This window comes from Eublepharis macularius, chromosome 4 (genome assembly GCF_028583425.1).
Source record: "Eublepharis macularius isolate TG4126 chromosome 4, MPM_Emac_v1.0, whole genome shotgun sequence".
Lineage (NCBI taxonomy): Eukaryota > Metazoa > Chordata > Lepidosauria > Squamata > Eublepharidae > Eublepharis > Eublepharis macularius.
In genome coordinates this window covers 93,810,266-93,837,186 of record NC_072793.1, presented here as the reverse complement: position 1 = coordinate 93,837,186, position 26,921 = coordinate 93,810,266, and the positions used below count along the sequence as shown (strand labels likewise).

General features: G+C 41.6%; 1 protein-coding gene across 3 annotated transcripts in view; it reads right to left on the bottom strand.

Annotated features, from left to right (window-relative positions):
• The window catches only part of KDM3B (lysine demethylase 3B), a 64,373-nt gene extending 38,045 nt beyond the window's left edge, over positions 1-26,328 (bottom strand). For all 3 annotated transcript variants that reach the window (XM_054976837.1, XM_054976839.1, XM_054976838.1), the window contains exons 1-8: positions 26,046-26,328; positions 17,950-18,117; positions 17,181-17,294; positions 16,099-16,204; positions 6,772-6,896; positions 4,830-4,898; positions 3,953-4,531; positions 1,614-2,859 (exon numbers count right to left, since the gene is read on the bottom strand). In XM_054976837.1, coding sequence (XP_054832812.1) covers positions 1,614-2,859; positions 3,953-4,531; positions 4,830-4,898; positions 6,772-6,896; positions 16,099-16,204; positions 17,181-17,294; positions 17,950-18,117; positions 26,046-26,216 — 2,578 coding nt within the window. In that variant the 5' untranslated portion in view covers positions 26,217-26,328. The remainder of the gene's footprint in view (positions 1-1,613; positions 2,860-3,952; positions 4,532-4,829; positions 4,899-6,771; positions 6,897-16,098; positions 16,205-17,180; positions 17,295-17,949; positions 18,118-26,045) is intronic.
• Between the last annotated feature and the right edge of the window lie 593 nt (positions 26,329-26,921).

The window sequence follows — 26,921 nt, the reverse complement described above, 5'->3', positions numbered from 1 at the left end:
AACACAGTGTAGTGTGAACTACAGGTTCTGAGAATAGGAACTTTTTGTTATTGTGAAGAAACTGCAACAAGCAGTCGGGAGTTTTCTTCCAACAATTTTATACCTACTGACTAACGATGCTCCCACATGACTTTGGGAATCTGGCGTCATCAATAAAAATTGTAGCGTAACTGTTAGGGAATGAATTATATCCATCATACTATTTGTTGGTGCTGTTTAAGGCACATCAGAATTTGTGGAAGGTGGGCAAGTAAAGGGCAAATCCAAGGAGATATGTTTTGTGCATGCATTTTAAGTTTCTTCTCATCTGATATTACAGAGGAGACAGCTCTTTGAACTCTCAAGTTAAAAAGAGTTTGGCAAGTAAGCATTTTAAAAAGCCTAATAGCACATTATTTCCCCCAAACTTTTTGCAAAGTTCTCACATTACAAAGTTGAGAATTTTTCTCCTGCTTAAATCTGATGTTAAAGAACAAAATTTGGCTGCCTTCTGTTAAAATTGAAATTCTACACTCACTGAAAACACTTAACATCTTGTCATGATAGTCATAACACATACAATGCCATGAACACAAATCATTCAGTCCACAAGCTTCTCTTATGCATGGTTCTGTGATACTGTATGGAATGACATCCCACACAATTCTGTAACTTTCCTAAAGTGCTAACAAGTATGTGAAAAGGGCCTAAAGGTCTGGCACTTATTGGTCCTCAATATGATATAGATAGGCCTTTAGACTAACGCCACAGTTTACATAGTAGTTTGATTTATTCTTCTGGGGAGCAGAACTGGGCTTTTTTGGAATTTTTTTTTTAATTTCACTTGCTTTGAACACTCAAAGAATCTCAGTATTTAAACAAGCAAACATATATTTAGCATGTTTGGGTGAAGAGGAATGTCTGGAAAAAAATGTAAAGTAGGACAATAACTGCCAAGGTGTTCTAACAGAATGATACATTTATCATTCTTTATTGGAGAAACTCTTACGTTAATCTTTCTTATCAGTTTTGTTTATGAACTGATATGAAGCACTAGAAATAGTCTAGCAAGTTTTATACAATTAAATATTTCTTTCTACACTTGGCCCATGACCTTGACCCTTTTCATGTTCATTCACAATCTTACTTTTTCATATCCCTACACATTTACTGCCTTCGCACGAAGTCTTTCCCTATTTACAAGCTAAATTCCTGCCAAGTAATTTCCATTTCTGCAAACAGAATGGGGAAAAAAAAGTAAACAAAAGCTTTCATAATTCAGTTTGAGCATCTGGGTTTCCTGATTGCAGAATTTAGTCTTATTAGAGATCAAGACAACAGATAGCACCATTTTTCCTCTCCAAAATATCTAGTCACTAATGGTCTTAATTAACCTTGCCTCTTAAATTTATCTTTCTACAAAATGTGCTACCTTAAGAACTTAATTGTTCTTAACAAATGTTCTTAACTGAACATTTTTGTCTCTGATGCCTTGGCTGGCTAGATACACAGAAGAGAGATCAATGCAAGGATATGCATTCCATGGTTGAACATACAGATGATGTGTAAAAAAAATCAAGTGTCCCAGCTTCAGCTTTCCCAATAAGACTAAAGTCTATGTTTAAAACTGTCACCTTTCTGGGGGGTTGTGCGAGGCCTGCCCTTCAGAGTTTGCTTTCCTTTTCCCTTGCCCATTAGTAGTTCAGCATTTCGCTCGCCATTGGGACCCAGTTTCCCCATCAGATGCTCTGGGATTCCCTTCAGACAAGCTTTGGTGTGCAGTTGCTCCTCAGAATCACTCATATCCGAGAGGTCGCTATTGGTGCTGGAATCGGAATCCTGCTTAGATGGCATGCTCCGTTCATCAAGAGAGAACCTTTTCACAGTTTCAAAAGGGGCTTTGTTCTCCTGAGCTAAATCTGCCTGTGAAGAGAAAAAGCCAGCTGGATGTCTTCCAAACACATTAGAGAAAGTTTTCAGAAGAGGATTGTCCTGCTGCCCAGGCCCCACAGATGGCTTTTCTTCTGTTGGACTGGAGGAGAGTGTGGGCATTTCAATAGGTTGTGTCAGGCTACTGATAGGCGAGCTGGAACGGCCATTCCCCAGAGCAGATGAGCTCTGTACACTAGCAAAGAGGGTTGAGCTAGGAGCACTGGGCATGATCTTGGAGGAATCAGTTGTTATAAACAGACTTTTCTTTTTAGCAAGAGTCTCCGCTGAGGTGTGCAAATCTGGCCAGCCAGAAGCAGCCTTGGAACCAAGAACCGAAGAGGAAGTAGTAGATGCTCCTGGCTGAGATGAAGATGCAAAACTACTGAAAGGACTGAGTTCTGATTTTTCTGCAAATACCAAGAAAGGATTTGAGGGTTCCTCTCGTGACAGTTTTGGGGGTTGCAAAAAAAGATTCTCATGATTATCTGGAGGTCGAGTACTCAAGAGATTTCGTGAAAAAGCTGGCGTGAGTGTGGGCATAGATTCCACTGGCAGCTTCCGGTCCACAGAACTCCCTGGTTGAGTCCCAGTTCTAGGTTCTCCTGCAAGACCTTTATTTTTGCAAACACCTAAACTCAGGCTCTCTGAACATTTTTTTAATGAGTCCTCACTAGCTGGTTCATCAGCCAGATTCTCTGACAAGGCAGTGAAGTAGTTGCTGGAAGGAATGTTCTGGGACATGCACTGAAAAAACAAGTTTTTTGACAAATCAGACTCTTTCTGAACCTCATTAGCAGTGCTGCCACCAAATGGAAATCCAACTGGCTTCTTTTCTGGAGCCAGTACTCCATTGGATTGGTTTCGTCCACTGTCGAACACCAAAGGCTGGGAAGCACTTGAGTGTGCCATTCCAAATCCTGGAGAAGCCAACATGGAATTCCGGGAATTCTGAAACACAATAATATATTATATTTTGAGGCAAACCGTATTTCCCCATCTCTGTTAAATTTTCCTCAAGATACCAACTCCTCACCAATTCTTAACAGTCTATTCTATACCAAAAAATAAATCTTCCTGTTATGCAAGCACTATGGCTTGTTGAGAGTCTATTCTATCAAAGCAATTTCAGCTCCACTCTTACCAAAGGAACAACACTGGAGGCTGAGCAGCAGCTGGTTCCTCTCTGCTTGGCTCTCAAAACATCAAATGTGTTTAGTCCTAAGAGGGGGCTGGAGCATGCACTACCCAAGCAACTGCCATTCTAAACTTACAAAAGGAGCTGATATCTTGGAAATAGCCAGAGAGGGGAAAGAAGACAATAACGTATTTTTAAAATGCTATATGCCAATCTGAGAACCTTGTAGGTGAAAAGCAGGATATAAATCAAATTACCAATAACATGATACGATGTCTACATTCATTTAGGCTGACTAATTTTCAAAAAGTTATGGTTTATTATGTTATTGCAAATCTAAACCTTAGAATTTGAACAAAGATGAACAAAATGTAAAAATAAAAGCCTCAGAAGTTCAATAATGTGTCTCATTTCTAAACTCCAACACTGAAATGTTACTCTGTATATTGAAGTAACCATTCTAAAAGTAGTGTTCTTAATATATAAAAGCAAGCTTCTCTCTTTAAAGTGCTTATTTCTACATCTCTTTCTATTTGCGTTTCCCCTGTCATTGTTCACATACAATTTTAATTTCTCAGAATTTTCTTTTTAAATAAGAGAAACAAGACACTCTGAACTAGAGGCTTGGAGTTCCAGTTTAGTTTCTATAAAAACCAGCATCCATGTCTAAGGTGTGCAAAGTGAAAGGTATCACACATTAATCAGAAAATAAGGCATAACTTCCAGTTCACTAATCAGCATTTTGAGTATTCAATACCCATGTCCATGCATCTGCTATAAACTAGGGGGGAAAGGTTTCTCTTCACTACAGGCTATAGTAAGAACAAAATATTGTACATGAAGGGCTTTGAACAATATATAGTAGTATATAAATGATAAGTATTGTTCTGTCTGCAGGCAACTTACTTCTCCTTGGCCCTGAGAACGACCCCCTTTCTGCTTTTCTTGTCCAGTGGCAGCTGACAGGCTAGTTTCAGAGATTCGTACAGTAGTCGGAGTTGGTCCAGCTGTAGTAATTACTGCTGGGGCAGCCACCAGGCCTTGGCTAGCCTGCTCTAAGGATTTTGCTGTTTCTTGACTTCCATCTCCACTCAGAAGAGCTTGGGTAGCAGCTGGAGAAAAAGGGGTAAAGGGTATCGGAGTATCACCACTCGCTGGTTCATCTTGCACCACAAGAGTTCGGCCATTCTCCTTGGTGTATGTGGCAAAGCGAATATTGCGGTTCATTTGAGGAACAAACTGAGGCAGCTGCTTGGCCCTTGGATCCAGAGTTGTGTCACCGCTAACATTTCCTTTCCAAGCTCCCCTATTTGCCTCAACTCCATCACTACCATTGCTATCTGCGTCACCCCTCTCCTTTAGTTTCTTTGTTGCATGATCACAACCAGTATCAGAAGCATTTTTTCTCCTTCGTCCATCTTTCCCTTCCACATTTTCTTTCTTCTTTTTTCCTTTTGAGGATTTGCTTGTCTTTAACAACCCTCCCTATAATAAATAAATAGCACAGATCACTACAGCAGGCTGGTCAATCACAGTGAACATTTCAGGAAACTAGCCCCTCAGCTAATGCTTTAAACCATTAGAACACACATTTAAATCTTCTGCATTCTGCACAATAACAGGCTGCCCAGAACTAACACACACATTTAATTCTCAAATTAACCTAAAACAAAAAAAAACATTCAAATTTATATAAGCTTGTTTAAGCCAGGGAAACACTACAATAGGTCAGATCATTCAGACAAACATAACAGTATACCACGGCCTGGTAATAACACAGTACCTCATTTAGAGCAGAATTATCCATCACTACATGAATCAGTCGAGGATCCACAGACTTGATCTCACCAGTCTGGATTGTTATGCGATGAAAGGAACAAACATGGGGAAGATAGTATTAAAGATAGGTAACATACATTGGTCATACACCAGTTTTAGCTCACCCAAAGTCCCTTCGATTGTCTTATCTTTTCCTAAGTCATGTCACCTTCTGCCTCTACTTCTCATACTTTGCTCTCATTCCTCATACGTTAAATCCTGTATTGGGCCCAATACGTGCCTCTATGTCACACTGCTTCTCCTGAAGGGAGAAATGAAAACACTGCTAAGAGATTATAAAGGAGTACCCATTAGTGCTGTTCCAAAAACTCTTGGGCAGTATCTTGTACAAATGTTTGTAGAGAACACTAAGGATGCTTCCATGTGGATGTTTTGCCCCTCCCTTTGCTTCCTTACAGCATCCATACAACATTCACAATTTGTGCTGCTTCTGTAACCCTCCCCATGCCCACCCTTTGCTGGGATCTTTTCCAAATCTGGTTTGGTACAGTTTTGGTATGTAAAAGTCAAAATGCCTTTGAACGCAACTTGGACAGGAGGGCAAGCATTTTTGAAGGTGTCACTTATGTCAGCACTATATTGTTTGCCTTGGCCCCCATGGCCATCTCACCAAGCAGTGGAAGGCTTTAAAAAAAATCAGCAATTACTAGATCTTTATAGCACTGTAACAATCTATTACAGAGATGGGCAAAAGGTTATTTGGGAGTGACCAGTCACTCTTCAATCAATTAAAATAGCTCTCCATGTCAAGATGCTCCTGCCTGGAGTTTGACATCCTCATCCCCCCCCCCCCATTGTAGAATAGAGGCATGTTTCTTCCTCTCTGAGGATGTTTGTGCAGGGAGCTGCTGAGATCTGACCTTGGAGATTGCAGTTCTCACAGACAGTCCAACCCCCTCAAGGGAGGGGGGCTAATACTTTATGTACCTGTGCCTAGAAATATAATGTCATTCTTAACAAAGTCTTTGTTATACCATGAACTGGAATTTTTACAATAAATCTGCATATAACCAACCAGTGGAGTCTTTTGTGAATTTTCCTGGCAAGGTTCTGAGAGTTTATTAGGGATCATCTTCTACTTCTGAGTACGTGAACCCCAACGCTTGGGAAAGCCTGCTGCCAGAACAATGGCTGGAGTAGGAGCCAGAAATGGGGATGTGCAAGAGAACGAGTTGGACTGGAAAGACTCAGCAGAATTGCGTGGGCCCAATGCAGAAGGATTGGTTGGAACTGGACAAGGGGCTGCAGGGGGGCAGCCTGAGCTAACAGATTCAGAAGGGGAGTCTGCTTCTGATACATCAGGTGAGTCGGTGAGTGAAGTGGTTGCTCAACTCCGGCTGGAAGTGGGGATGCTAAGGAATGATGTATATTGGATGATGGAGGCCCAAATGAATGTCTATGTTCATTTGGAGGCACTGCACAAACGGGTAATAGCCAACAGTGTGGGAGAGCCTATGGATACTTGGGATTCTCAGGTATATTGGTTCCCTTGCTGAAAAAATATTTTATCATAGGAAAAATGTGAAACTGCATTATTTTAAATGAGTACTTTGAAAATAAGTACTCTTTTATACTGAATGGTATAAAAGAACAGGGAGATAATACTCTTGCTCTGAAAAAGCCACACTCCCTAACTTACATCTTCCACCCTGGTTCTAATTTTTCTATGGCTGTAATAGAAACAAAATAAAAAAATATTCATGTTTTTGCTTAAGGATATAAAAGCTAGAAATTTGTTTTTCATAAGACAATGAGATTGTCAGGGTTCTGCATAGCCTAACCCACTCTGTATTAGATGTCACAGTTGACAAAATGTGATCAGAGTCCTAGGTAAGTGAAATTAGGAAACCATACACAACAAAAACAAAAACAAAAACGCTTCACACCTCAGTCAAAACCACTTCCATCAGGCGGGAGATGGGATCCTGACAACTCACAATGGCGGAGACCCAACTGTTTTCCTCCTCTGGCTGGTACACCTTCACTCTTTGACCCTGGATACTGTAAGGACCTGGAGAAAAGTTCCACATAAGAATACCATCAGCTATTGCCTCAAGGATTCTCACGGACAAAGTGAACTTGGATTAAAATCACTAATCTATAATCAAAAGATGTCCAGGAGATGTACAATGCCAGATTCTTCCATCAGCAGAACTGAATTTTTTGCCTTTCCCCTCCTGCAGCAGCCCACTGAACTCCCTGGAAGGCTGCTTCTGACTGACAAGCAACTGTTAGAAACAGTGGAAGGTGGGTAAAGTTGTAGAGTCTGCAGTGGAAGGTAGCATTTATGAAACCTTTTCTGCCCCTTTCCACAGAAAATGACTGAGAGATTCAACCCACTGAAGCAGAGGGGCATTTTTTCTCCAGAAAAATAAACACTCTAGAAGAGATTGAAATATATCCAATACTCCATCATCAATCCTAAACTCAGTTTACTACCTTAAGAGCAAGAAAATTATGTATATAATACAAAATATAGAAGTAAAATGCTTTACACTTTTATACAAACAATAGCTGCAAATACATCTAACATTAGAGATGAAGTTGCAAGTTCATGCATTTCAATATATCTAAGCATATCTTAATTCCAATCTGTTGGAAAAACTGAAAAATAACAATACTGTATCAAACAAAAAGTTTTATCATCTAGAAGCAAGATAAACTCTTTTGAGAGAAAATAAACATTTCTTATGATGTAATTAAGGAAGAACAATGCATTTGGATCTTCAGTTGTATTATAATAAAGTTTATCATTATTAACAGTACAGTGCCTATGCCCAACTGTGAAACTTGTTTCTGAATACACATGCATACAAGCAGGCTACAAGTACGACTGAGAAGATAAAGGAATCTGAATCAATCAAGAAGAGGAGTCAGAGGCTGTGTTGTAAAAAGGTGATGTTGTCATGGTGCAGAAGATACACAGAGCAAACATTTGGACCAAATACTAGAAGATGCTATTCAGCATTAATGGGAAGACTTGCCACTGTTGCTTATTTAGCAGCCACCCAAAATGATAGTTTGTGGGCTGCAAATGTTTGAAATAAATATGGATCACGGAACTAAGATCTGTAGCAAGAGGAACTGGTTGAAACAATTAAAATACTGTTGTTAAAAAAATACTACATTGCCGTGGTTAGAGTATAGTAATAGGATCTGGGAAACCCAGGTTTGAATCCCCCTCTGTACCATGGAGCCTTGCTGGGTGATATCACCCATCACACTCTCAGCATAACTTAACTCACAGGGCAGCTGTGAGGATAAAATGGAGGAGAGCAATGTAAGCTGCTTTTGGTTCCCCTCTGGTGAGAAAGGCACAATATAAATGAAGTACGTAAGTAAATAAGTAAAAAGTATTTCCCTCCCTGCTTTGCCTACTTCCCTTTTCAGAAAATGTCCACCTGGCTGGTACCAGATAAATACCTGTACGTTTTCACAGGTCTCTTCATATAATATGCGCCTATCCCTCTGAATCATTAAGTTTAAAATCTTGCTGAGGTTGTAATTCTTAATGACTTTTCAGGGTTTCCCCTCCCGTTTTAACATAGTCTAAAGTTCATTTTAATTAACTCTAATTGCATAAATATTTATCACTATACTTTATGCTTGTGGGTTCGAGATTTTAGATGTTTATAATGTTACTTAAATTGTTTTTTTCTGATTTTATTAGCTACCCCCAAATGCTACTCCTGCTAATAATACTTTAACACAAAGCTAGATGTGGTTTAATTTCTAAAAATTTCAGTAAAACACAAAGGAATCTGCTAGACATGTAGAAAACATTAACTTACAGCTTTCTAGTGTGCTTTTGTGTTTACGCACAAGATGATAAAGAGCTGGTAAAATGCAACTCTGCAAGAATATCTCTTTAGAGTGGGTGGACCCGCTTGAATGAACTGTTCTATAATATTACTCTATAGGTGCTGCTATTCAAGCATTGCTGCAACCTATTTCCCAAACACCAGCAACCTATTCCAAGTCATCTGCAACAAAGCCAAAAGCAGAAATGGTATCTTAGGTTCGTAAGCAGCTGTTGTAAGCAGGATTCAAAACCCCATGAGAACAGAACATTTACCATGAGGTTCTCTTCTCATCAATGGAATAGAAGGTATCCCAAAAAGAGTTACATTCCCTATTCGCTCCAAAGACAGGACTATGCAAATATCTTTGCAGTACTTCCACTTCCACCTACGAAGCAAGCCCTGGCTCTTGCTTGTTAAGCAGCCAGAAATATTCCCTAAGCATTTGTGAGGAAAACGGACCTTTGGACACTTATCATGAAGGGTCCTTCTTCTCTGAGGAAAGGAGGACATCATGAGTGATTCCCACCATCCAATCAGGGAGGCAGGAACTAATTTTCTTCCTCTTCCTGTCTGGCATGCGGGACACCCTCTCTCTTCAGTTCAGGTGACTCCACAAAGCAGTAACATTGAATTTATCATTCAGCAACTGTCAATACTGAGAGAAAAAACTCCTGTTGTGTTAACATGTACTGTAAATAAAGCATAACCTGGAGGAGGTAGAAGAATGAGGCAGCAGAGGAGGATGAAGACACAGGGAGGGCAAGAGTGTCCTCCTTTCCTCAGAGAAGAAGGACTCTTCACAATAAGTGTCCCACGGTCCGTTCTCCCTGTGCGGCAGAGGACATCTTGGGTGCTTCCAAAGCAGTTTCTACTTTCTGGGTGGGATGTGGTCTTTGTCCAAGATCATGCACTGCAGTACTTTTCTACAGCAGGTGGTGTCCGCAGAATAATATAGATTTAATTGGTAGCATCTCATTAAAGTCGGGATTGACGACCATGTTGCTGCCTTGCAGAAGTGTTCCTCTGTAATGCTGCATTGGTGGCAGCGCTCCTCACAGAGTGAGCTGTTATTCCATTAGGAACCTCTACGAAGAGAGCTTTGTGAGCTTTGATAGTGTGTGTTTTGTTATTGGCACCTACGGCTGCTGAAGACATTTTCTTCCCCAAATTGAGGGGAGATGCACTGATGAACAGTTAAGTCCACTTCCTGATTTGTACTGTTTGGGGCAGATAGGCCTTGAGCTTCCTTCTGACGTCTAGGTTCTGTCAGAGCCTTTCCCTAGTATATTTAGGGTACAGGTAGAAATATGGTAGCCTTATCTCTTGCAACCTATGGAATTTGGAATAAACTTTTGGAAGAAAGGTGGGGACAGTATGAAGTATCACCTTATTGTTGTGAAAGATAGAGTTCAGGTCTGACTGATGGTGCGCTTAAGTCTGAGCTTCTGGAAGATGTGACCACAATAAGGAAGATGGTCTTCATTCTCAGCCTTCTCAGGGGAGCATCCTTGGCCAGTCCAAATGGATGTTTGGTCAGGGCTGTGTAAAATGTCCAGTGCTTTCTTCCTGCTCCACTGAGTGAGGGCTTTCCAAGAGGAATTGAAAATTCTGACCGTGAACTGTTTTCTGGATGCTAGGAGAGTGTCGGCCACCTCTCCAGAATATCCCTATCTTAGGAAGATTTTCCTTTCTATTTCCACACAGTTAAGTAGAACGAGTCTAAATGAGAGTGCCAAATCATTCCCTGCTGTAATGTGACCAGAGAGGTTGGTAGGATGAGGGGTGGAGATATCACCATCTGTTGGAGTGTGGAAAAGCACAGTCTGCGGGGCCACCAAGAGGCAATCACTAGCACTTCGCTCCCTGTTACTTGATCCTTCTCAGGAGTTTGGGTATTACTGGTAAGGATGGTAATGCATAGAGGAGGCCTAATGGCCACTGCGATGTCAGGGCATCTGCTTGTGAGTGGAACAAACCTTGTCATGTATCTTGGTAGTTGATGGTTGTGTTGGGATGCAAACAGGTCCAGGAAAGGTGTTGCAAAGTGTGATGTTATCCATTAGATGAGATCTTTCTTAAACGACTATTCCACTTGCTAAATGGTCTATCTGCTCAGCCAGTCTGCCTGGACACTGGATATGCCTTTGATTGAGACTAGGTGACCTTCCTCCCAGGTAAGTATCCTTGTTGCCTCCTTGTACCACCTTGAGGTCTTGTTTACGTATGTCTTGCCTGCGACCTTGTCCATACAGATCAGGATATGTGAGTTCACTATCTGATCTCTGAACTGGAACAAGGCCAGACAAATAGCTCACATTTCCAAGACATTGATAGGAAGACGTGCCTAACCTGTGATGCTTGCATCTGTATTTGTTGTTCTCAAGGGGTCATGGATCTTTTGATCTGAAGTGGTACCTGAATGGGAAGATCTGTCTTCTCCATGATCTGTTGTTAATAAGATCTGAGAAAGGTCTGAAGCAGTCTGGCTTGTAGACGACCCCAAGGTATCGCCTTGTTGCTGGCCACTAGCAAACCCATCAGTTTGGGTAGTGTCATGAGAAGTGATTTTCACTCTGATGACAGTCTCAGCCAGCTGTTTGGTCTTCCTGACCTCTTCTTTGGTGAGGGATAGACAACACTGTTTTGAGGATCATACCCAGGTGTTCCAGCTTGTAGGAACTGAATGGTGAACTGCATGTCGTGGTGAGATTTTTCTTTTGAACATGATCTGATCAGGAGATCGTCTGGGTGCAAATGAACATGAATACCAATCTCTCTCTGGGGTTGATCAAGAGCTTTGTGAACACTCTTGGCACGGTGGACAGGCCGAAAGGGATGGCTCAGAACTACCAACTGATTTTTTTTTTCTGTGCCAAATCTTAGGCATTGTTGATGGGCTGTCAGAATCGGTACATGGAGGTATGCTTCTGTGAGATCTGTAGCTGTCACGTATTCTTCTGGTTGAACGGCCTCTGCGACTGAGCATAGAGTTTCCATTCAGAAGTGATGCAACTTGATAAACTTGTTCAAAAAGTTGAGACCTAACAACGCCCTCCAGTCCCCATTCTTTTTAGGGACTGTAACGAAATGGTTTGCCAAGGGTGAAATGAGTGCTGGTTGCAGTTAATCTGTCTTAAAGAGAAAAAAAATGTTCTCCATGAGGTTTAATGGGCTGTAGGGCCAGGGAGGGGCCTGCAGGAGTCTTGGTATGGGACGCCCTTCTTCCTGGACTACAGCTCCCAGCTGCCCCGGGGCCAAGAAAGTGCGGGAAAAATAAGGGGTGGAGCCTGAATAGAAATACCCAGCTGATCCCGAGGGAAAGTCAGTCACCTTCTTGGTTGAAGGAGGAGAGGCTCCTGTTGCTGGGTGAAACCCGAGTGCCTAGGCCCTAAACGTGGAGGGCCTGGGAGGCAGCAGAAAGGAAAGAAAGGGGGACCCTTCCCTGAGACCACCACCTCTTAAGGTAGAGTAGAGAACAGTGTGGTAGGGAAAGCAGCCGGCGGTTCTCCTCAGTTTAATTTTCTGCCCTATGGGTTTTGAAAAGGGGGGGTCTACCCCTATGTGTTGTGCCTCTGTATATAGTTATTAAATTACACTTTTTGAATATAAAGAACCTTGTGGTGCTCTGACTACATAACCTCCCCCACTTGGCACGCTACAAGAAAGGAAGGAGCCCAGGAGAAACTGATAAGGCCAGGCCTTGGTGGGTTGCCAATTCTCCAGGGCCCAACCAAAGTTTGGGTAATTCACTTCTCAGTACAGAAATTCAGCCAGAGGGGTCTCACTGCCCCTCAGTCAGGCGGTGTACAAATCAGTGAGTGGTGGCAGCGACGGAGAGTGTGAGCCACGCCCACCAGGGACGGTGGGAGGTAGATAGCGGGGCTAGCAGGCCATTGACGGCGGCTCAGTTGCCCAGACTGAGAGCCAGCGCCAGCACCACAGGGACTATGAAGAAGGTTGAGTAGACTCCCCTGTCCTCTTTCATTGTTGGGAACATGCTCCGCAGCTTGAATGCCCAGGTGTTGGGTTACAGTTTGAGTTAAGATTTCGTGTAGGGGAGAGATGACAAAATGTTCTGGAGGGTAGCTTTCAAATTGTATGGAATAGCCTTGTGAGACTATTTTTAAGGTCCAGCTGTCTGCCTGCGTGTTGACCCAGGCTTGATGGTAAGGAGTACTTGGCCTCACAGGGATGGCTTGCGAGTCCTGTCTTAGAGAGTTTAGTATCAAGGTCGGATCTCTTTCCACATGTGAAGAACTGCCTGTTTGATCTTGGGACAAAGTAAGCATTATCCTCACAATACAGCTGGGGAGCCGGGCCTGAAAGGAATGGTTTACCCAAGGCCATGTGGTAAGTTCGTGGCAGTAGTGAGATTTGAACCAGAAGAGTATTGCAACACAGTTCAGTTACTTAACCACTATACTACAAGTGGGTTCTTGAAAGGACCCCTCCCCTTATAAAAGGGATATCTAGATTAACCCAGGGATAGTCGCTTGAAATCCTGTGTGGACCTTAGTAGTGCGTGTGTGTTGTGAATAAAACGGCCGAGAGCCAAGGGATCACCTCTCAGATTGTGAGAGTGTTTTTTGGCAACACTTTCTTTTGTCCTGGGTCTCAACCCATGTCTTTCCCAGGGAATCCCCAAATAGCTTCTCTCTCTGAAAGTGGTAAGCCAGGATGATATTTTTAGAGTGTAAAACTGCTGGCCAAGCTCTTAGTTAAGGGTGCCTACTTTACTGCTGCTGAGACCACAGTCCTGGAAGAAAAGGTAACTGCATCCAGGATGGTGTCTGCCTTGAAGGTACTGGCCTTTAAAATTCTGTTTGCCCATTCAAGGGGGGCATCACTTGTTGTATGGGAGAAGAGGGATCAGTTTTCTGATCCATACTCCTGATGCTCTGGAGGCAATGGCTGTAGCCTTTACAGTCATGGCCGCAGCCTCGTGAGCTCTCTTCAGCATGACCTCTCTCTCCTTGTCTAAGATGTCTCTGATTGATCCTTGCTCATCCTCTGACAAGTGCCCCGATGGCTGAAGTGTAGCCACTGGAGTGTCGATCGCAAGTACCTGCAACATCTCATAGCAAAGAAAGTTAGTGAGTACAGTTTTCTTTTTCTTTTGACCACATTAGGGAATTCCTTATTGGCTGATGGTTTAGACCACTCAGCCTTGAGCTGTCTCCTAAAATATTCTGAAAATGGGAGTACCTTTTCTGGGGAACCTTCCCTAGGAAGAGACTCTTGTTTTCCTGGGGTCTGGATTAGTATTCCCTGTCTAAGAGTCCTCCTCCCCCAAGGGTAATTCCTGCAGCCCTAAGGCTGAGAATGTCTAGGTAGTAAATACTAGTAGACCTCAGATTCAGACAGCTGGGCTGACTGTTCTGGCAGGGATATTTCCTCCTCCTCCACATCTGAAGGAATTCTTCCTTCTCCTTGCCATTATAGATGCTTTCTGAGGGCGATCCCCCTACTCAGTGGGGATCCCTGTCTGTTAAACATTACAAGCTGCCTTATTCTGACTCAGACCATCGGTCCATCAAAGTCAGTGTTGTCTACTCAGACTGGCAGTAGGTCTCCAGGGTCTCAGGAAGAAGTTTTTCCATCATCTACCCGATCTTTTTAACTAGAGTTAATAGGGAACAAACCTGGATCCTTCTGCAGGCAAAGCAGAAGTTCTTTCACTGTGCCTCAGCCTCGCCCATGGAGGAAGGAGGAGGAGGAGGTAGACACAACACCACTATTAACAGAGGTTTCATCCCAGCAGAGATTATATATTTCCTCCCTCGTGGTTAGTCTCAGGAAGTTAAAAGGTTCAAAGACTCAGGCAAGTTTGTGCCCTTCATACCTTACCCATCTGATGGGAAGAGTCCTGTTGTAAAGGCAGGGATAGATCTGAAGAGAAAAAGCCTGCTGTGGAATTTCCAGCCAGGAAGTTGGCATGGGCACATTCACTGTGGCGCCAGAGCTGAGGAGATTCCTGGTGTCTTTTCCCACCAAAAGCCTGGGCTGAGGTAACATGCTAACTCCATCTGCAGAGCAGGAGCGCGCAGATGCATCCATCTTCCGATCAGTGGGATGGGCCTTACGAAACTTTTCTGTGGCTCTGAGGCTGACTTGTAGCCGGGAGATCGCACAAGCCGCAGAGGCATGTTGGTGCCGACTCATTGCTGGGAGCACGTACAAGCCAGGAGGCGTGTCAGCACCAGATTCATCAATCCTCATCGCATTCAATGCGAATACTGGGGAGCATTCCTCATCCTTGTCTAGGAAGCTGTCCTCAGAATCCCTGGTGTCCATTCTGATCCTCTCAGTCAGCCAGGGTGAGTAGTAAGAGACAGGAGAGGACAGCAAAAAGATAGGGAGGAACTATGAAAGTTTTAAGTCAACAGCGTTTGAAAGACAAAGGAAAGATTAAAGGAAGAGAAGAGCAAAGGAGTAGGAATGGGAAAGTAAAAATGAAACTGAAATCTTAATAAGAAAGTAGCAAAGCTAGTCTGCTACTAGACTGCTCTCCCTGGAGGCAGGAACAGAACTGACGAGAGAGGGTGTCCCATATGCCAGATAGGAAGAGGAAGAAAATTAGTTCCTGCCTCCCTGATTAGACAGTGGGAATCACCCAAGATGTCCTCCGCATCAGAGGGAGAACATCATCCTTTGAAAGGTTACTGGAATTACCAGGGGTGGGGGGCACCTGTAGAAGACAGTGTCTGCAGGTCTTGTTGCTGCCAATAATTATGATGGCCAAAGTTTGTAAGAGTTTCTCTGGACCGCTTCAGTTGTGTTGGAGGGATTAGGCGTACCCAAATCAAAAGCACAGCTCATTTGCTTCAATAGTGTTATGTCTGAAGCTGCTGCTTTGGCTGTAGATAAAGCTGAGGCATTGGCAAGGGAGGAGAGGAATCTTAATGGGCTCTTTTATCAGTTAAGAGTGCTAGCCATTCACTCAACTTGGGGAGCCTTTCTACCACATGCGGGGGCAAAAGAACAATCTGCTCTAGAAGACAAAACAAAGACAATCTGCTCTAGAAGCAGTCATTCTGATAGTCAGCTGCCAAGCTGATTTCTCCCAACTCTGATGAAGCATCCTCGTGGTCTGTACTGAAGAGGCACCAGGGCAGGCAGCCACATGTCCGAGAACAACTGGGAGCATTTTGGCATACTGTCATTTTTTACTCTTTCCTCTGCCTCGATGTCTGTCTGTCTCTCTTTTCGGAGAGATGGGGAAGTCTGTCTGAAGTGGAGCAATGCAGAGCATGGACTAGGGCTCATTCCCTAACCAGAAGTGGAAGCACTGCAAAAATTATTTGTACAGCTCTCCCTGTGGAGTGAGAGAGGGTATAACTCGTTTCAGGATACCTTCCTTCACTGATGGAGAACTCAAAATCTTTATAAATTAGAGACAGCTGGTCTTACCTCTGCTAAATATCTCTTGAAGCTTCTGATCACTGATCAATGTATTAACAGCTTCCCTCAATATAGGCTGTTCTTGGAGAATCTGGTTCTGACTTTCTGTTGCCATCTGCCAAGAAATGTTTTGAATATGAGAACACCTGCAACTTCAGGAAATTGATTGAAGTGATTTTATTCTGCTTAGATATGATTATTTTCCCTCCCATTTTTGCTGTTCCTCTATAATGCAAATTTCAAGACTTTCTCAAGTGTTAAGTCATTCTGGCACTACCTTGCACGGCTCTTTCAGTTATGCCTCACCAATTGCTTAACGTGTACTTTCTACAGCATGCGGGGGCAAAAGAATAGAGAGTACTCCAAGAAGCGTTTCATAATGTTTGCACTATATTTATAACCTTGAATCAGAAAATTGTCTGTAAAGACACAGAGTGCACTAAGTAAAGGCTCTCGGCACACATACTTGCACTGTAGAGTGGAAGTACCCAAAAGTAAAACAACTTTAAATCAACTTCCTAGTATGTTTACTTCATGGTGAAGTAAAACTGGAGGCACAGTTTCCTAGTATTTTTACTGCATGGTGAAATGCAGCATGTCAAAACACACAAGTTTTTCCACATAATGCATCAATTACCAGACTGCAAGCTATTAAAACTTTACGAAGTTAAGCTAAGAGCACTGTTCTCAAGTGACTGCAAGAGCACTAAAGTACCTTAAATTAGACACAACAGTGGTAATCTTGGGTATGGCAAAAAGAATTCCAATTTGTTTTCTCTGAGCAGCAGATCCTCACGCCACATTACAAACTTATTCTGAACACCTCCCCCCTCCTCCAGTTTCAAAAGTAGTTTGCCATGCAATATGGCAGCTACCATTTGAGAAACACAAAGTGCAGTGCATTTCTTTGGATTCCCACCAAAAAACTATTGTACCCAAATGTTATAGTAGGACACTAGTTCCTTTCTACCACATGAAGCTGAAAATCAAAGATGGAGAACACTCAGATACCAGGAGCATACTACCCTCTGAATTACCACTGAAAGCATGACAAATTAAATCTGTGCCTCCAGTTTTAGAACTCTAAATACCTGGAAAAGACGTAATCCACTGGCATCAGACAAGAATCTCAAGTCTCGGTCCACTAGAGATTCTACAGGAACCACAGCACCCAAACCCAGCTTATCCACTAAAGGTGTGAAAGTCTGTGAATAAAAACAACTAAAATGAAGACATGAAAAATATGGCAGGACATTTATTTGACACAAGACACACTCATATTTCAGACTCCTCAGTTAGCCTCCAGTATTTTAAAATTTAAAAGTGCTTGATGTAATAGTATTTCCTCTCCTCTCTAGAATCTTCCAGGTGGACAGATGCCAAAGAAAAAAACCATACACAATTGTCTGCTAAAGACAAATTCAATTTCCTGGCAAAGTAAAGATTTAGTTTCAGACAAGTTCTACCACACCAGCATCTATCCTGGCATGACCCACCTTAAGCTTTTCTGCAATTTAAAACCAATATAGCCACCACCACACTCTGAGTAACTCCTTAAATTATAACATTTTTAACATTTTATGCAATTTGATAAAAACTTGTTTCCTTTCAACGTTGCCTTAGTTGTACAAGTTTCAATTCATTAGGCTATTCCATAATAGCTTAGATCCAGGAAAAAAATGAATACTTTGGTTTTCTAAAGAGCAATCCTAAACAGTAACAGCCTTTCAAGTCCATTGTGCTTAGAAAGGTGTACCTCTGCTTATGATGGAGCTGCTATTTAGACAGCAGAAACAATAAACCATTCATACTTGTAATGACACAGGCTGTTTTTGATTAATAACAAGTGCAGATACTCACCAGTGCAGGCCAATGTGCAACTGAGACTCTAGTTCCTTGAAGCAGAATTGGGTCATTTCGAGGAACCCAAACTAATGACCCTTCTAGCATCAATACTATCACTTCTTCTGCATGAACTTTCACCCAAGCATGCTGCTTCCAGTTGCACTGATCAAATTCCACAAATATCTGCAAGAAATTCCGGAAAGACTTCTTCAAATACAGATGGAGATAAAGTCACAAACATGCATTTCAGAATAATTTATGTCAATATTTGTACGCAACTACCAAGAATCATAGTTCCACTGATTTAATTACCAGAGCAAGTATTTCTTTACAATTTAATGCTGTGCAAGTTGTTTTTAATATTTACTCAGGGTCCGGTCAGTCAAGAATTTTTCACGTCTCATTTCTCCACATACAACCCTCCTTAATTAAGGTATATCAAAATTATAGTCCTTATATGAAAAAAGCAGATATATGCCAGTTCTCTCCTTCAAATCCATGCATAAAATTGACCAAATGGGCTTCTTGCCAAAATATGAGTTTCAATTGTCTTGAAAGCAACAACTTATCACAAAAGAACTCTGCAATTATGTATGAATTTTTACTTCTACCAAATGACAATGGAAGTAGTAATAGGCATAGAACTAGAATGTGTAAAGGACTGAGGAAAAATATTATTTTTGAAACAAAATATTTGGTCTCAACAGAAGTACCACCGACAGGACTTGTAGTGGAATGGTAATCCCATTTACCACTCCTGCTGGACTTCTTCTCCACAGTTTCCACCTTCCCTGCACCTTGCTTTCCCCCTCTAGCTCCATCTCCTGCTCCCTCCACATTCTACTGCCTCCCTTCTCCACATTGCTGGTTCTGGCTCCTTTCTCTACCCCATCCAGTTCCAACTCTTCCCCATGATCCCCTCTCACCAACGCACCCACCTTTTTTCCCTTTCTCCTCTCCTCTGACCAACTCATTGTCCCTCTTCTGACAGGCAGTATGAATGTGTGACATACCATTTTTGCCAGAGTAACTCCAAAATTTTACCTGAACTTTTATTTTTCTCCCATAATGTCAACACATGTAGAGAGAGCACTCTTAACAATTTTGGCCTTTTTTAAAAAACCCCAAATCGTTATTTCAAAATGATTTCTCTACTTGAGCTTTATTTCAAAACCTCAGGGTTCTCCTCAGTTTGCAGAAACAAACTCACATAGCCCTAGATGGTCATAGTGTGGATTTTTTTGATTGATAATGGGGTAGAATAGGGGGAACACACAGCTATCACCTATGAAGATATTACAGCATGGGGGTAGAGAGCTATGTCTTACAAGTCCAAAAATTGTATGTAATAAGAAACCTTAACAACTGATTGTATAGTTACAGAAGCAACTATTTCTAGAGGAAAGACCTCACTTATAAAATGTCCCAATAACCTGATTAATTGCACACAATATAGAGGAACTGAAACAAGTGTTTCTACAGAGATAAATATATCTATGTTTTAACTAAAGACGAATTCATAGGGGAAGAACAAATTGTCAGAAAAATTAAAATATATGCAATACTCCTATCAAGCCAAAACTTAATTTAAATTAAAATAAAATACATTATAACTTAACTGTCATAAAATTGTACTATTTGGCATATTTATTATGAAACTTAAAAGTCCAAATGTCTGTTTTCTACAAGAAAATTTGCAAATGTACTCAATACTTGAGAGTTACAAATTGCTGCATTCTATGCTACCTTAGTACATGCATCTTTTGCCATCTAAGAGGTAGGAAAAAATAAAAATTGAAGGTAGAAAACAAATTGTGTAGTAAACAAAACAAACAATTATTTGAACAGAAATATTCTCACGTAGGAATGTAGGACTTATGTTCTGTTTTAGCTCTGTATCAGATTTCTGCTTGCTTTCAAATTTCTGCAAATTTGTATTTGTACACCTTACTGCATTGTTGATCATATTGACCATGTAGTTTACCTTGAGTCTCAGTGAGAAAACCAGACTATAAATAACATAAGCGAATAAATAAAAGCTCAAACATCAAATGCCTAAATGGGAGATTGATTCACAAAGACACTTATGATTTTCTTTGATTCCTATGACAAAGTAAATTCAGATCTTGGAAGTTGATGCTAAAGAGATAAAGCATTAAATGTGTGAAATCTTCCCAAACTTGCACTAAAAACTTCTGAAAAGAGTACAATTCTTAGCCAAGTAATCCAATCGACCACAACTGGACCTATGCTTCCAAAATAGAACTTTCCCAAGCAAGTAAGTAAGGTTAGGAGAAGACAGAGCATTCTGATGAGGGTAGAGATGTAACATATTTGGAAATTCTGATGCCAACATGGGGCAAAAGGATAATATATATTATATATATAATGTTGTATATAATATATAGACCTATATTTGCTTATCATTAATATTAAACATTGAAACTTTTCATAATATGTTTTAACAGAGAAACATCTTAAAGAGTTTAAGAAATACCTGAACAACTGCCTATTTATTAAGATCTTCAGCAGAGGAGTTGCTCCAGATCACTCCGTTTTCTGAGACATGGGACAAGGTCATCTTAGTTATGATCCCCAGAGTATTGAACCTTCTCATGCACATCCACCAGCTTCTACTGCTATTGTCTTTCAGGTGTCTAAAAAATTGTTTATTTGGGCTTTTGAGGGCATTTAAGTTTATGATCCATGGCATGATATGTGCTACTATTTTATTCTGTCATTTAAACCGCTGTTTATTTTAGGATATATAATACCTTTTATATACTGTCATAAAACACACAGGGAATCAATCTTTGGTTGAAAAGTAATATATACATCTATTAAAATAAAACTATTAAGTAATGAATGACCAAGGTATGAATGACATAAAATCTAACAGTGAAATCCTAAGCAGACTTACGCCAGTCTAAGACCACTGATTTCAATGGGCTTAGACTGGAGTAACTCTGCTTAGGATTTCACTATAAATATAACAGACAAGAGTTCCAGCAGGTGCAGGAAATTTTATTGCAGTAAGGATAAAGTAATGGAGTATTCTTTACATTTCAGCCAGGTTCATTAAATTTCATGAACTACGAACTTTCACGAACCTGCCCCCAGTTCACAAACCGGTTTGTTTGGTTCATGAAAACGTCACATCCAGGTCAGAAAATCATCACTTCCAGGCCAGCAGAAGGTCACCTCCAGGCCAGCAGAAGGACTGCAGGAAGTCCATCCCCTGTTGCCTAGGAAACTGATTGAACCAAACGAACCAGCCCAAAGTTCGTGGCAGTTAGTCAGAAATGGGATCTCACGAACCACTGGTTTGCAAACCACGAACCAGCTTGGTTCGTCATGAATTTTGGTTCATGCCCATCTCTACTCCTGGACCCACCACAGGATGAAGGTGCAGAGACTGCACTGGTAAAAGGAAATTGGCAGAAACTGCCTCCTGCTTTGTGCTCCATTCACTCCACCCAAATACAGACCCCCAACAGTACATTCTATACTATTCCCAAGAGTTTCTACATATTTATGAGAATTTTGGGGGGGAAAGGGGGAGTAAGAGGATCAGGAAAAGAATCCCTTCCACAAACAGTGTTGCATTTACAGCAGTTTAGATCCACATCTATTTTTGAAAGTGATAAATAATTTTTAGAAAGGCCTTCAGAATTGAGAGGATAGATGTTCTACCAAGCAAAAAAAAAAAAGAGTCTACAGGTGTGTTTTGGAAATTTAAAAAAATCTATATTGTGATTATTTTTAAACTTACAAACAAGAAAAAGCACATAAACTCGATTAATAAAAGGCTCATTAAAACGTTTGTCATGACATAGAAAGTAACAGCTTATCATAACTTAGAGGTTACCTAGGAGATAGGGTTAATAAAAAGGATGAAGTCTAATAATCAAGCACAGCCATGAAGAACATTGGGGAGACTCTAGCTAAACTGGTTAGCAGGGTTTGTCAATTTCCTGGCACCCACACCCAGCACCAGGCCCACAACGACAAGGAGACATACAAGGCAAACCCAAATCATGCTGCAGATTTTGGTCACAACATGCAGCAATGCTGGTTTTCAAGAGAACATCGATTGGAAAAATTTGGTGGCATTAAAGTAATATGATTTGATTTAGTATATTTACAGTGCAATGCTATGAAGACTTACTCCAGTCTAAGCCCATTGACTTCAATGGGCTTAGACTGGAGTAACTCACCATAGGATTGCACTGCTATTTTGACTTCAATGTAGGAAATATGCCACATTAGTTTTATGCTGCAATACCAGCAAATTCCTGGAATGAAATAATCAAATAAATAATCAAATCTATGCTTAACAGACTAGACAACAAGCTTGTGGCACCTACTAGTAAACAATAAAGGAAGCAGACAAGTAACACAAACATCTGGCTACTTCAACAATTAGGGCATTATGTATTTATAGTCAGATCAAGGTTTCACTACATTTCAGACGTCTGCAAAATTAATTTTTTCCCTTTTTGGTCTGTAATCTTACAGATCACCGGGCACTAGACTAACAATTGGTTTGAGTACTGGTAGTGTTCATACTTATTTTTCCACAAAAATGTTATTTAAACATGTTAGAATTTCTATTGGTTCATTGTCTCTTTTCAAAAATTTAAAAAACAAAACAAAATCAATGTATTTATTTTAGTTTCATGATCAATACAAATAACAGAAATATATTCCTGTTGCATATATCTAAAACTCAACTACAGTGACTTAAAATAGTATCCTGGTGCATAAACAAATAATAAAGTGGGGAAGGAAAACTAGGTAGGGACATGCAAATGTATTTATTGGTTACCAGAAAAAATGACATTGGGCTGTATCCAGCAATTCATCCGTGCAAGAAAATTGGGCTCCTTATGCTCCAACCACCTAGCAATCCCTTTCAAGCCCTGCTGACAGGAGAACCAATTTTTCTTCCCATTCCCCTCCTCATTGCAGCCCCCCAACCCTTTGGCATCCTCTGACCCCAGGGATCAGCAGTCCAGGGATTGGAATTACTTGGGTGGGTGGGGGAATGCCATGAAAATCTAGATATCCCAAATCCTTTTGCTGACAGATTGCTACATTAAACCAGCTAACACTGTCTTCTGACAGCAGCAACCCAAAGTCTGAAAGCAGTCCACCAACAGGGCAAATCAGTAGTACTTTATCTGAAATCTGCTACCTTTCAACTTCAGTGAATTATTCTATGAAAGTGTTTTCCCTTATTTGTATCTTTAAATGATAGACCTCTATTATGTCCCATTTCAGCAATCCTTTTTCTAATTTAAGAACAACTGTTTAAATCCATTCTCCCTATAATAATCTATTAACCTTATTTTGTCTGACTTTTTCTGACCCTTATCAAGCTCTGCTATATCATCTCTCAGATGGTGAACAGAATATTTTAAAAGGACATGAAATGAAATCCTGCACTCAAGTCATAGTTGACTTATGGTGACATGCTAAAGCATTATTTAATGGATGCTTACTGTTTCCTGATCATCACCACTGCATTTTTGAAAGACATACCACATCAAATAGTTGTTCAGGTGATCTCTTTTCCCATAGCTGATCTAGTAATGTACAATTAAACCAAAAAGGCCAAGAGAAAAAAAAATCTCCAAGTACAAACGCAAGTACAAGAAAAGCAAGTACAAGAATTCCCTACAGTATCAGGCAGTTTTAGATGGCACGAGCTGTATGAATACTGATAGATCTTTCAAACCAACAACAGTCTGCATGGATATCAGCACAACCCCATGTGAAGAGCTTGCTAGGGTTAGGTCTCACAATCAAGCCTGCTAGGGTTAGGTCTCACAATCAAGCACTTCCAGCTGTTGCTGCTAGAAATGCTTTGTACAAATTCATGTTTTCTTTCCTATGCAATTATCTGCAATAAATTCACTACCTATCAATGTTTTTGCATGATTAGGATAATTTATTCCAAAGCACATTATACTCTTGACACAACCTAACATCGTTCTGCTGTTGTACCTCCCAGAAAAGACTTCTCATATTCTTCAGCATACTTTGATTTTTGCTGATGTGGAACGGCATTTAAGTAAGCATGAAAGTACTTTGACGGCAGGAGATGTGGAAAGGCATTAAGTAAGCATGACAAATACAGTAAATTGGTAGCCACTAACTATTAATAATTTAAGATGTGCAGGTGACACCACACTACTTGCAGAAAATAGTGAAGACTTGAAATAACTATGAATGAAGGTGAAAAGAAATAACACCAAAGTAGGATTACAGCTGAATGTCAAGAAGATAACAGTAATGACTACCAAGGAATTTGGGTGACAATGAAGAAACTGAAATTGTTCAAGATTTTCTAGTCCTTGGCTCAATCATCAATCAAAAGAAAGACGGCAACCAAGAAATCAAAAACAAACTGAAACTTGTAAGGAACTAGAAAAGATCCTTAATGATAAAGGTGTGTTGTTGGGGACAAAGATTAAGATCATTCATACTATGGCATTCATTGTTTGCATGGATGAAGAAAGCTGACAGAAAGAAAGTTGACCTATTTGAAATGTGGTGCTGGAGAAGAGTTTTAGGAATACCATGGATGGCCAACAAGACACATAAGCAGGTTCTAGATCAAATCAAGCCTAAATTCTCCCTAGAAGCTAAAATGATGTAACTAAGGCTATTTTGCTTTAGTCACATCACGAGAAGACAAGACTCACTGGAAAAAGACAACAATTCTAGGAAGGTGGGAAGGGAGTAGGAAAAGAGGAAGACCCAAAATAAGTTGGCTTAACTCAATAAAGGTAGGTACTAGCCCGTGGAGCAAAGTGGTAAGCTGCAGTACTGCAGCCCAAGCTCTGCTCACAACCTGAGTTCGATCCTGGCAGAAGTCGGGTTCAGGTAGCTAGCTCAAGGTTGACTCAGCCTTCCATCCTTCCGAGGTCAGTAAAATGAGTACCCAGTTTCCTGGGGGTAAATGGAGAAGGCAATGGCAAACCCCATAACCAAAGTCTGCCAAGAAAACGTCGTGATGTGATGTCCCCCCATAGGTCAGTAATGACTCAGGGCTGGCACATAACTCAATAAAGGAAACCACAACCTCCAGTTTGAAAAATCTGAGCAAAGATGTTAATGACAGATCATTTTGGAAGTTTTAATACACAAGGTCTCCATAAGTTGGAAGTGACTTGACACACACACACAATTATTTGCAAGACTATCTTATACCAGATATATTGTTTCCTTTGCTTGCCTACTACAATTAAGCTTGAAGTAAGTTAAAGAGATCTTGAATTGTCTTTGACCTTGGAAAAGAGGAGTTCAGTGGTGTATATATAAGACTTTCACATATACCATAATGACTGCTATGTAGGCAACAACAGACTACAATAAAAGCAATAATGAACAACCAACAGATTCACTAAAACTAGATCAAATCTGCAATATAATATAGATCCTATGGATTAGCTGTAGTTAAACAAGAAGCTAAACCTCCAGCTTTGTACATAAAAACCACTGTCACACATCTGCAACCCTTCAGCAAAACGTTTGTCAAAACACTTGTAAAATTTAAATTATCCCTAATTTCCTGAAGTTTGTTTGAGACTTCGTTACTGGACTTTTGAAATAAGACAACATTCCTAAGCAGCAATCTAAGAATGTAACAACTGTAAACCCGGAATCCAAGACAGAAAACACCAACCATTTAGAAGCTTCACACGCTCAACGTACTGCAGTTAGAAACGGATTACCACTGTTAACTGGGCTGGTAGGCCTACTCGCTGAACTGCCGCAAACATTCGTTAGCTTCAACTCATCCCTTCCTTCTCCCTTCAGCTCCCTCTCCACATACTCACGTCCACAGCGTATTATTTGACGAGAAAGAAAACAAGGCCCGCTACAAACGCGTTATTCGAAACCCGAGGTCGAGCGCAGCAGCGGAAGCCCTGCCGGCCACCAGATAAGGAGAGGGAGGGCAACACGGCCGAGTCTCCTCGGCCGAAGAAGGAACGAAGACAAACCCCTCCCCCTCCCTGGGGCCAAGCGGCAGGAGCGCCACAACAACACGCGCACCCACTGGGTGAACGCGCAACACCTCCCAACCCATCCAGGGGTCTCACCGCCAAATCCTGGGGCACGGCCCCACTCATGGCCCGTACGGTTCCACTCCGCCAGGCCCGGGAGGGCAGCGCAGGCCCAGGCTCCGGCCCCACCGCCTCACTCTCGCCCGGATTCGATACCAACAACAGCAAGAGTCGTTTCCCCACGGGGGAGGCTGCCGCGTCCGCCATCCCCGCCGGGTAGGAGCCGTCGCCGCCTCCGCGTCCTCGAACCCAACGGCCGCCGCCAGAAACACCGAGAGAGCCAGCGACAGCCCTGAGCAGGGCCCCCAACACAGCCCGCCCCGCTCCCAGCGTACCCCGCGCCAGACGCTCCTCTTCTATCCCGGCGTGCCTCACCGCCGCCAGAACCTCCCTTGCCTTGAGCTCCCGGCATGCCTTGCGCTAAACCCTATTTATTTACTTCTCCGCTCCCGGCGTGCACCGCGGTCGTTGCCCTCTTGCTTTCTTTGCAGGGAGCAGTTCTGTATAGGATACTGTGCAGGAGATGACTCGGTTTCTACGCTCGTGATAATTAAAAGCAGAGTTCGGAAGATCGCCGCAGCCACGGCCTCCAGCCATAACACTTGATGACCAAGCGCTGCATCCGCTAGGATAAATCGGTACTTCAAGTAGAGGTGCTCCCTTCCCTGTGCTAAGAGTAACTTCCCTGCATAGAAAGTTAAAGGTTGTTTTTTAATTAGTCGTAGTAATCAGTTGGTGGGCAAGTCCGAATGAAGACTTTGGAAATCCCCCTCACTCCATACTACTGTTAATTAATGGATTATTACGGCTATTTAAAAACAACCTTTTAATTTTTTTTTCGCTTTCGATGCAGGAAGGTTAACTCAGCACAGGGAAGGGAGCGCTTCTATTTGAAGTACCGATTCAGCCGTC